Here is a 12,542-nt window from a genome sequence, read left to right on the forward strand (position 1 = left end):
CATTTTGATGCTATTAATATTAGTGAGGAATCTTATAGAATCTATTGGAGTTGTTTTGATTCCAACAGTAATGAGCCTGAGAGCTTGGTTTTGAACATATTCTATTTCGTTTATGAAAGGTGAAGTAATTAAAATTTCTCCACAGTATGTCAGCACTGGCTGTATAAAAATTTTGTATGTAATGTTCAAAGTATTTCTAGAGCATCCCCATTTCTTTCCTGCTAGTCTTTTTAGAAGGGAGAATCTTTTACGAGCTTTTTCAGAAATGTATTTTAAATGGTTGTTCCATGTTAAGTTACTACCGAAAATAACTCCAAGATATTTGGATTCATAAGTCCTAGGAAGGTGTTGGCCATTGTATTGGATATTGAATTCTCTTTCTTTTTTACCAAGTGAAAATATTTGGTAGTTACTTTTGCTTAAATTGAGTGTCATCAAATTTGATGTATTCCATACATGCAATTGATTTAGAGCTTTAAGAGCAGGATTTTGAATTTTGTCTCTATGTCTGTAAGATCCGGAAGTCCACAAAACTATATCATCTGCAAATAGTGCTGTTTTAATGTTTCAGTCCTCTAATAGTGAGGGTAAGTCATTTATATAAATATTGAATAAAGTTGTGCTGAGGGCAGCGCCCTGAGGTACTTCTCAATATGTTTGTCTGTAACTAGAAAGTGAGTTATTGAATTTAGTGGCAATGAATCTTTGACTAAGGAATTCTGATATCCATCTGAACATGTTGCTGGAGATACCTAATTTCTGGAGTTTTAGTAATAATTTATTTCTCCAAACAGAGTCATATGCTAACTGAAAGTCAATAAATATTGCCAAGGTATCTTCTTTCTTGTTAAAACTGTCTTTTATTTCTTGCCTGAGGCGTATGACTTGTTCAATAGTATAGTCTAGTTTTCCCTCTTGGTGATAGAAGATTTTGCAAAAATTCACACGTACAAAATGAGGATGGCCAGGTTCATCCCCACACAACTTTTCAACAATTAAATTTTTTACATATCAACCCATGGAATCCATTATTTCATCTACAGAAGTCCATATGTCCGTTTTCTAGTTCCTCTTTAATTTCATTTAAAGCCTGCAGCAATTATACAGATTTATTATTTAGACTAACTACTGAAATAGTTTAGTTCCTTAAAATTACTATTAGATTATTATTTACTTGTTCTCAGATAACAATACTTACTTATAAATGGCTTTTAAGGAACCCACAGCTTTATTGCCACCCTCACATAAGCCTGCCATCGGGCCCTATCCTGTGCAAGATTAATCCAGTCCCCATCATCATATCCCACCTCCCTCAAATCCATTTTAATATTATCCTCCCATCTACATCTCGGCCTTCCCAAAGATCTTTTTCCCTCTGGTTTCCCAACTAACACTCTGTATGCATTTCTGGATTCGCCCATATGTGCTACATGCCCTGCCTGTCTCAAATGTCTGGATTTAATGTTCTTAATAATGTCAGGTGAAGAATACAATGCATGCAGTTCTGCGTTGTGTAACTTTCTCCATTCTCCTGTAACTTCATCCCTCTTAGCCCCAAATATTTTTCTAAGAAGCTTATTTTCAAACATCCTTAATCTCTGTTCCTCTCTCAAAGTGAGAGTCCAAGTTTCACAACCATACAGAACAAACGGTAATATAACTCAGATAACAATCGAAATTAAAACTGATATAATATATTGTTTAAATTTTCCATACCTTTGCATATGACCTCGGTAGATAATCTTTTTGCAAGGTCGATGGATCTGGGACATTATTTTTTGTGTGTTTCTCTAAAAATACTTTTAATCCAGGATTTGCTAACTTTTCGAAAGATACATTTGCTCCTACAAAAGCATCACACAAAGCCATAAAGAATGCATTTGGTGCTTGTTTAGATGGTGCAGTGACGAATGATTGTATGCACCATGTTTTGTTTAGTTGCTTCTATTTCATCTTTGTCATATATGTGAAACTGGCGACATGTTGGTCAACTTGAAATTTGTTTGAACACTAAATCTGCAAATACAATATAAATCAATATTTTGATAATGAAAATTTTACATAGGCCTATATTTCATTCATTTTTTTTTTTTTTATTTTTAATGCCATGATGATCTAGAACTAGTGATTATCAGATGAATGCCAAGCACTCTGACCAAGTACACCAAATTCACATGCAATATGTTCAAGGTGGATGGAAATAATGTTTTCTAAAATAGGCGTATATTATCCTAAATATTTAATTTGTAGTAAAAATGTTAATATTTAGATCTTTATTGCAACAATCACAATAAATTTCTTCACTATCTGTTCTAAGATATTCTTTTCTCTTAATCCACTGTGCCACAAGATCTCTTCTCGAACATTTAATCGGGGGCATTACAGTACTTCACAGATCATCACAGAACACAAATACAGTAGCTAATTCACAACACACCTACCTATCTACCTGTCCAAATTAGAGGCATGTTAGGGGAAGATGTTAGTGCTATTGTCACCAAACTACGAAGTATGGGAGGGAGCAGAAGAAGGCAGTATTCTAATAATAATTTTAGCCTCAGGGTAAGACTTGTATGGAACAGGAGAGTTTAATTCCAGTGTGACAATACAATGAGAGGATTAGCTGGTAAGGTTCAAATGTTCTCTCTAAATTTATTTTTAATCTCCATCTATCATATTCCTCTAGCATGTTCCTAGTCCTGTCATCATAATCCTGGGTTATTAGCACTTTATCATCAAGAAATAGAGAATATAGACTTTGATCTCCTATTGAGATTATCATACCTGAAAGTTTTTTCATCCAGTTTTCAAAAGATTTTTGTAAGTATATTTTTAATATTGTAGCAGTTGTACAGCAGCCCTGTCATAAACTTTTTGTAACTCGAAATTTTTGTGCTATACCTGTTTAAAAACATTGATGTATTACGTAGTGTATGACAATAATATGTTATACTTATATGTATTTATCTAATACAGTTTATATTGTAAAAGGAAATAATTATTGAAATTGTCAATGAAGTTATATTTTATCTTACTGCAAACATTGACACTGGAGTTCAAGATCATCCTAAAGTTTTTTTTTTTTTCATACCTTCAATGTTCGTGCATCATATGACTGCCACAGCCTAAAAAAATAAATAAAATTTTATAGCAGGTTTTGTTATTTTCGTTGCTCTGAATAAACTTTAATTTTACTGCAGTTTAAAAGTCAACACCTTACTCTGTTTTGCAATACAAAACCATGGTCATGTGTGAATTTGTATTAAATGAGAATTAATTTTTAATACCGCAAAAACAGAAACAAGAGAGAAATTTTTATTTATTTTAAAAACTATCCACTCCTTTTTATTATCTGTCCACATACAATCCCCTACCTTTAATTTATTAACTTCTAAGTTTTTTTTCTAACTTTTAGGACATTTTTATGTAAATATAAGGGCATTTTATTAGTCATTTTTCAGTTACTTTTAGGTCATCAACATCTGCTCTCATCCCCCATTCCATCTATCATTGTTTTATGAAGATGCATTGACCGTATCATACACTGTCAATGTAAGGGCATTTTATTAGTCACTTTCTGGTTATTTTTAGGTCATCAACATCTGCTCTCGTCCCCCACTTCCATTTGTCATTGTTTTATGAAGATGGACTGACCATATCATACAATGTCAAATTTTATATCAACTTCACTTAGTTTACTTGACCATTGATGGTATTTACTTTTAGGAGGAAAGATTACAGAAACTAAAAGAAGAACTAAATTCCGTGAAAAGCAAGCTAGACCTGTACAATCTCAATGACTGGCACAAGCATACTCGTGCTATGAACAAGGCTGGCGAGATCCAAAGGAAGTTACGGAAGGAAATTGAACCAGAATTTCTGACCCAGGTAAGACTCTTACAAACTTGTGTAATTTCATCTCATTTCCAGCGTAGCAATAGGTAATGTGATTTATTTCAGATTGGAAGGTCCAAGTTTAATCCTGGACAGGGGTAAAGAATTGTTCTTTTTATTGTAAATTTCAGGAAGGCTGCTAGTATCCCTCCTGAAAGTTACAATAAAGAGAACAATCCTTTATTTTACTGGAATAAAGTGGCTGTTTCATTATGCTAACCACTCACTGCATTGTAGTGTCAATGTTACAAAGGCATTTAATGTGTTTGAGGAATACCTTATTGTATTACCACCTTAATCCTTGTGACGAAGTCAGTGATTTTTTTGTTTCCTGATAGCCATGAATATAAAAAGATTGAAAGGTGGTGTTTAATATTTCAGAGAGTTTTAATTGAATAGTATATGATATTTTTAAAATGCTTACTTTACTCTCAAAGTATTTAACCAATATATCATTATTGGCCTGGTTCAATTATCTTGTTTCAAACCACATTTATTAGTTACTGAGTTACAAAAATCATTGTTACCCATGTCATTTTGAAACAGGTGTATCTTCTGTACATATCAGCAGTTTGATTTCATGTACAGTAGGTATCATTACTGTTTAGAAGCTCTGGGGTTTTTTTATCAATGCTTGTTTTGTTGCTGTAGTAAATGTGTCACACTTGTATAAACAGTAATGTTGTTCAGAATACAGACGGCAGTTGTAGGAGAGTAATTTTAATAAATTTTACAATGATTTCATCTTTATGAGTTTGAATTGGCCTACAAATGCAATAGACAATATGCATATGCATTGAGAAAATATCTGGATTGAGACATGGACAGATGAGGCACATTTCGAATTGAATGGAGGTGTTAACATTCATAATTGCAGGATATGGGCAGAAGATAATCAGAACACAATTATACAGCAAGGATTACATGATATTAAAGGAGCAGTCCGCTATAAATTAAGTTGGCTTTAATCAAACACGTTTTTCAATCTAAGTAGAATGTAATTTACCGCATGTCAATGCGAGGCATGGTTCTTGAGTTATTGACTCCGCACAAATACGTATGACGTCACAGCCACTGAACTGGTGTGATTGCGTAGTAGGCCGAGAACATCGGCGAGTGCAGTGCAGTGCAGCGCTTTGTATTAAAATAAATAATCTTCTCTCGTCATAGTATACATGAACAGAATTTCGGACTTACAGTAGTTATGATTGTGTGAAGTCATGTTTTGCTTTTCATTTAATCATAAAACCAGCACCTACCAATTTTGTGGTTTTATGTAGACGTATTTCCTTTTATATGAACGATTTTGAACTACAGTAGACTAAACAGAAGAAATTGTATCGTAATACAGTTTAAAATGCTGTGGTGTTGTGATTTTTCGTGTTCAGAGGGAACAACAAAAACAGAACATGAAGAAGGGAGTATCATTTCATGTGTTTCCGAACAGAGAAAAGTTACTGCAAAGATTTAAAACATGGGTGAAGAAGATCAACAGAAAAGGTTTACACTATCGAAAACTACTGTTGTGTGTTCCAGTCATTTCCGTGAAACTGATTTTGAAGAGACAATAGAACTCCTATGAAAATTAAGAAAACTTCTGTCCCTTTCCTGTTTTTGAAAGGAGAATCTCCCCAAGACAGTTCTGATCTACATGCTCCTCTGCTTATAAATGAAAGAAGGTCGTCGAAGAAGCAATAGCAAGTTGCAGTGATGCACCTATAGCTGAAAATATTGACGTGTGTGTAGTTCTCGATGAGGCTGAAAATTCACAGGAATCTAATATAAACAAAGCTGTGTGAGACGCTAAGAAATGTGTGTGGTGAATCAGATGTGAGGGAGCAGAAACTGACTTAGAGACATATTTTCAAATAGAAGAAGAAACTTCAAATTCTAATTCATCAGGTTCCGAGGATGCTGCACATGGAACAGAAAGTAAATAGGGAGTCAAAAAGTGTTTTTTGTATTCTGGTCAGCGTTACAAATTTTGTTTTTCTTCTGTAATATTTGTCATTCCTCTTTTACAAATATTTGGTAGAAACAATAGGACCATTGCTGAAAGTTAATGCAGTGTGCCAGAATGCCCGTAATTGGGAGTGGAAGTCTGAACAGAGGTGAAGCATAGCAGTGAGTTCTGCGTTATACTTGTGCGATATAAGATACAAATTGTTTGAAAAATTTTCAAAAACTTTACAACTATGTTTCACCGGCAAAACAACATTTTATAAAATAATTTCAAAATTCGTAGAACCAACAGTCAGATGTACTTATTTTAGATTCATGAACAACTTATCAATTCCGTAAAAGATAAAAACATGCAAATCGCGGTGATGGCCAATTTTACTCACCTAGTTACAGTGCAAAATATGTGCCTTACAGTGTAATGAACCTCGATTCAGATAAGATTATAGACTTCGTAGTTCTTCAAAAAGGTCTAATTGTAGGCGAAGCAGCATGCGAAAAAGTTCTAGATCGCCTAAAAGAAAAAATGAATATTACCCTCTTTCTATCGGACCGCCATAGAGGAATTAGGTAATTGATAAGGACCAAATGTGAATGGATGGGCTATCAATTTGACATTTGGCACATGGCAAAAAGCTTAAAGCCGCCGCACAAATGTGGAAAGAGAGCATCATAAATCACCTATGTGGTCTTGTGCTACATGTGAAGGTGATTCTGACGACTTAGAAGACAGATTCATTTCTGTATTAAATCATGTTTGTAATATACACGAATGGGGAGAAACAGAGACATAATAAAAAATGTGCACACATTCACCCATACAATAGTGAGAGGGAATGGATCGAACCTGGATCCAGCGATTACAATGCTCTGAAAATAGTTGTATGTAACCCTGCCCTTTTAAAAGACCTAAATCAGACTAATCAATTTTGTCACACCAGCAAATTTGAATCATACCATAACGAGAGATTGCTTTACACTCCTAAGAGAAAACACTTTCCATTTGGTGGAATGGTAACAAGAACTATGATTGCGATAATGGACCATAATTACAACGTGAAAAGAGATGTAACTGGCTCCAGAGTCCAATACTCTAAAGCCACTAAACGATGGGTGGAAGACAAAACACAAAGCTGGAAGAAAAATGCGTGGAGAGAAGATATTATACAGAAAAATATCTTGGACGTAGTTCTGGTTATCAGCTGCCGCAATTCGATGATCCACATGTTTTAGAGGTTCCCCCAAACATAGCTTCGTGCCTAAACCGTGTGACTCAACAACTATGACGCAATAGATTAATATAAACCATGTCCTAATTTATTGTTGACGTGAGATAAACACGTATTTGCAGTCCATTCATAACGAATATTTCACGTCTCACATACATTCGCTCACTCAGTGAAGGCATTGACTTAGGTTATAATGGAACGACATATTAAACCTTTTCAGCTTGAACCCTTACCAGACCCAAGTTCTAATCACTATGAGTACGAAATTTAAAATGGGTAAGTTATTATTGTTATTATTATTATTATTATTATTATTATTATTATTATTATTATTACAGTATATGCATGTGATAGGTCCTAAGTGTGTTAATAATAACTGACTGTAACGTATGAATATATATTTACTCGTTCTGCGCTGTATGTCAAACGGAACTACAACGCAGTCTTATGAAGCTATCAGTGGTTATGACTACAGAGCTTGCAGTAAGACCTTTAATATTTCGCAAACTGAAAGGCGTAGAGCGATGCGACAAACGCCGTTAATCCAAGAATTACTTTGGTAAACATCCTATAATATAATCGAAATAAGGGATTTTATTGCGGACTGCTCCTTTAAGTTACTGTTTGATATGGTTTTATATCACTTTTCGTAATAGAACCGTATTTCTATGAAGAAATTGAAAATGGACAAACAAAAACAGTGACTGTAACCAGGCAGCAATATTTTCAAATGTTGCAAGACTTTGCAATACCAGCATTACAGAATCATGAAATCGAAAATGTTCTTTTCATGCAAGACAGCACTCCACCTCACATACACAATAACATAAAAACACTATTGCGCAACACATTTGGTGATCATGTAATTACTAGGAATTTTCTGAACAGTTGGCCTTCTAGATCACCAGACTGGGGGAAACTGAGTAATGGCAGATAGTAGTTAAGACGTGCTGCATATCGCTCGTGACCAAGCCAGTTATTTTCGTAGGTGTAAGTAGCCATTAGTCTGCAATATCGTGTGCAAGTAATTAATTCAATCATCTTCTTGACATTATCGTGTCTAAAGTTGCAATATGGGTCCGAAAAAGGATGTTAAGGATGAGATTGAGAATATTGTGAAATGCATAGTGCAGCAGATGCTTCAAGATACCACCATGTTGGCAACTTTTGCCAACTTAATACAAGCGTTGGTGACTGCAGCAGTAGCGGAGCTCAGCATGGCACTAGAGGAAAGCAGGAGCCTAGTGAACGAGCTGAAACATGCACTGGACGACCGGGACAAGAAGATTCGACATCTGGAGTGCAGGATAGATGATATGGAACAATATCAATGATGACAGTGTCTTCGCATATTTGGTGTCCCGGAGGAAGAAAATTAAGATACTGATGTCATTGCCATCCAGGTGGCAGAGTAAACAGGAGTATCTCTGCAGGTGAGTGACATAGACAGGAGCCACCATGTGGGGAAAAAGACAGATGATCATCCCAGGGACATCATCGTGAAATTTCTTTCCTATAGAAAGAGGAGTGAGGTCTTCCGCAATAAAAGACTTGAAAGGCAGTCAAATAACTGTGAGGGAGGTTTCACCAGTGCCAGACATAAATTGTTGCGTGAAGCTATTAGTAAATACGGTGTGACTAATGTGTGGTCACTAGATGGTTCTGTTATTGTTAAGGAGGGCAATGTAAAGAGAAGATTAAATAATGTAATGGAGCTAGGGTCATAAGCGATGCCATTAGTCATTACTTTATAGCTAACCATTAACGTTTTAGTTATTCTATTAGTAGTACAGTATTGTTATTTGTACTGTAGTTTTAGATTACTATTTTCATTATATCATAACCCCATTAGCATTACTTAGATGTTAGTTGTTTTCATTATTAATATTTTAATAATTAAAATTAATAATAATTTATATTAACCTATATTAATTTTAGAGTAGTTAAATTAGTTTTTGCAGTCCACACCTTATACAGTTGTAAAATTGTGTAAGTTGGCTAACCTGACTCTTGGAAATGTCACCCTGGCAGCCCCTGACAGAATACTGATCAGTGACTTTCACTCTCCCTTTCCTCCTGCCACTGCAGACCGTAATCTGCCCAGCAGCCCTGAGGTGAAAACAGTTCTCACAAAAGCGTTTGAAAAACATCCCTCATCCCTTCATATTGCCTACTTGAATTCCCAAAGCCTTCCTGCTCGTTATGGCGAATTGCAGTCTATATTCTCTTCTTTAAACCTACACGCAATTTTAATTTCTGAGTCTTGGCTGAAACCCACTCTTCTTTCCTCAATTGTTAATTTAGATGGATATATATTAATTACAAATGGTAAATTAATGAGGTGTGGAGGTGGAACAGCTGCTTATGTTAGATCAGACTTAAATCCTAAAGTTATATATGCATCCCCTGGAGAGTACAATACCAAACTGGAAGAATTATTTATCGAAGTCACTACAGGTTTCCAAAAATGTTTACTATGTGTGTTATATCAACCTGAGGGAGGTGGGGTATGATGATAGAGACTGGATTAATCTTGCACAGGATAGGGACCGCTGTGAGGGCGGCAATAAACCTTCGGGTTCCTTAAAAGCCATTTGTAAGTAAGTAAGTTATATCAACCTCCACATATAAATGATGTTAATCAATTAGAAAATTCAGTACTCAATGTAATTACGCATTATGAACACGGTGTCATGGGTGACTTCAATACAAATTTATTGGCCTTAGATTCAGTACATACAAGACAACTAAAGACTATGTTCCAAGCGATTGATATGCAAATCCTTCCCCTTCAACCTACCCATCATTCCCAGCATTCTGAAACACTGATTGACATTATTGCTACCAACAATCCAGAAAGAGTGTTAGCTCATGGGCAAAGCCCAGCTTCGGCTATATCATGTCATGATATCTTGTACCTAGCTTATGCCATTAAATGTCCTAAGCCTAAACCAAAATTTATATCATATCGTGACTTAAAACAAATTGACCAGACGACACTGTATACTGATGCACTACAAATCTCCTGGCATAGTATTTGGACATCGTACTCTGTTGACGAAAAAATTGCCCAGCTTGAATACATTCTTAGACTACATGACAAGCACGCATCACTATAGCGGTTTCAGAATAAGAAGGCATATGGCCTAAGCCAATTGAGTGCTAGGAACAGTTCGACATTGTCACACAGTGCACAGTGCACAAGACATGGAAGACAGAGACAACAGATAAGGACAGAACATATCAGTTGCAGCCCTCTCGCTGAGAAAGCAGGTCGAGACCTGTTTCTTCATTGTGTGTAATGTTTAAATATAATTACTCTTACTGAAGTAATTCTCATCTCAATTTTTATTACTTCTTCGCTTCATAGATCAGTAGCTCTTGGAGTCACTGACTTGCGAAATAAAGTGACAGATATGTAGAAATTTACTTTGCTAATGTCTGAGAAAGAATGATTTAATTCTTACTCAGACTTCCTTGTACAGCAAAGCTGAATTTATTATTGTTTATTTCTCCAGAGGAAAGATAAGGTACAGTTTGTTCGTAGGGACAGCCTAAAAATCTAGCGATAACAAAACGAAAACATATCTGTTAAATACGTAATTTAGTATTGAAGATGGAAAGTATTTTATTTTTCCTCCGTTAAATGAAGCCTATATAATTTAATTTAATTCTCTAGCTTATACATACCTAGGGGTCCAGGGTTCTACATTCTGGTTACGAATCTGGCTATAATGCAACATAATCATAATGTGTGTTCATATATAATTCAGTGCTCATACTGGAACTGTAGATTATTTTATTTTTCTCTGATAAACTAAGTCTATCTAATTTTATTTTATCATATAATTTTTACATATCTAGAGTCCAGTGTTCCATATTCTGACTAAGAATCCGGCTATAAGAATATAAGCATATCTGTTCATATGTAGGCCTAATTCAGTACTCGTATTGAAACTGAAGATTACTTTCTTTTACTTTATTAAATCAAGCCCATCTAATTAAATTTAATCCTCAAGCTTATACCTACCTAGAAGTCCAGGATTCTATGTTCTATCACTCTGGCCTGTGGCAATATAAACCTACGAGTGAAGGTAGTTTGTACAGAAGCGAATATGAAAACCGTAATCCAATAACGAAAGGTTTTTAAAATAGAAATTGAGTTTTGGAATTATAAAATCTCCTCGTTCTTAGCATGCCTGTATTTATTTTAAAAGTGAAATGTAGTTAATGTGCTTCATTTTATAAAGCTTTCTAATGCTCTTAAGGAAGGATGTTGTTAGTGCTCTTCGTATAATTCATGGAAAAAGAGGCAGGAGTGTTTATGTTTACAATATCATCCAAATATCTCATATGTTTATGCAATATTACGTCTTATACCATGTATAATATTCCAATGAAAAATGAAAATCGTACCTATGATTATTCTCAGCTTTCTTCTTTCCACGTTCTATTATAATGGCACTGCTAACACATAGTACTAATGTATTTAAAATATTGTACGATGAAGTAATACACGGTTCTGAAAATTGTACAAATAATTAACACGTTTGTTTTGCGTTATTTTCCAGGAGAGGTAAATTCAAGTATACCACCTATTTTAATTGTCTCTTTGTACTGTCCGAGAATATGAGATAACGTATGCATTTCTAAACCACACGTCTCTGCAGTCAGATTCTTTGTTCGTGAAGAACTGACACGCACTGAATAATATGTTAGTCCTTTTAAAAAATTATATATAAAAATACCACACTCCTCGCTTGTGAGTGTTGGACTATCCCTTTGCATATAACAGATGAAACACCAGAGCCAATTGCAATCCCTTCAAGAGACATTGTTATGGTAAGTTACACATCACACAAGAGAAAACAGTCCACATCTGAATTTGAAAATAAACAGATTCTATCTTCGTTTACAGAGACGGAATTCAGAGCAAAATATGTTCTATGCTGTAGGTTGGACATCTCTGTTTACTCTTAATGCGATAACACGCGAACCAGTTGACATACAATTGCCATTCTTGTACTGTTGGATTCAGAATTCGGAGCTCTATCGAATGCCATAGCTTAAAATTCATTCCTAGCCATAAGTATTGTGCGCGCAAGAAAGAAACTAATACGCAACGCTTCAGCGAGACTTCGCGACGATTTAACTAGGCAACACTGCTTCACTGTCACTGGCTAGTCGACATAGACCGGCCTGAACTAGCTCCGCCTTATATGCCTTCTTATTCTGAAAGCGCTTTAATAAAGAAACGCACAAAGAAACCTCCTGCGCCTTGGATGATGGATGACATACGTGAGCTGATGGCGAGGAGGGATGCGGCTTACCAAGCGTACGGATGTGACAAAAGCGACCTTCTCTATAACCAATATAAACAATTACGTAATAAGACTACTCAGACCATTTGGAATGCAAAACTAAAACATTTTCATAACCTTTCCTCACCGGGCTATAATT

General features: G+C 35.3%; 1 protein-coding gene across 7 annotated transcripts in view; it reads left to right on the top strand.

Annotated features, from left to right (window-relative positions):
- Positions 1-12,542, top strand: part of aft (cap methyltransferase 2) — a 500,824-nt gene that overhangs the window by 119,370 nt on the left and 368,912 nt on the right. For all 7 annotated transcript variants that reach the window (XR_011332243.1, XM_069826496.1, XM_069826502.1 and 4 more), the window contains exon 3: positions 3,727-3,888. Coding sequence is in view for 6 of the 7 variants with exons in the window: in XM_069826496.1 (XP_069682597.1) it covers positions 3,727-3,888 (162 nt within the window). In the remaining variant the exon portion in view is untranslated. The remainder of the gene's footprint in view (positions 1-3,726; positions 3,889-12,542) is intronic.

The sequence above is a fragment of the Periplaneta americana genome, chromosome 5 (genome assembly GCF_040183065.1).
Source record: "Periplaneta americana isolate PAMFEO1 chromosome 5, P.americana_PAMFEO1_priV1, whole genome shotgun sequence".
NCBI classification, from domain to species: Eukaryota; Metazoa; Arthropoda; class Insecta; order Blattodea; family Blattidae; genus Periplaneta; species Periplaneta americana.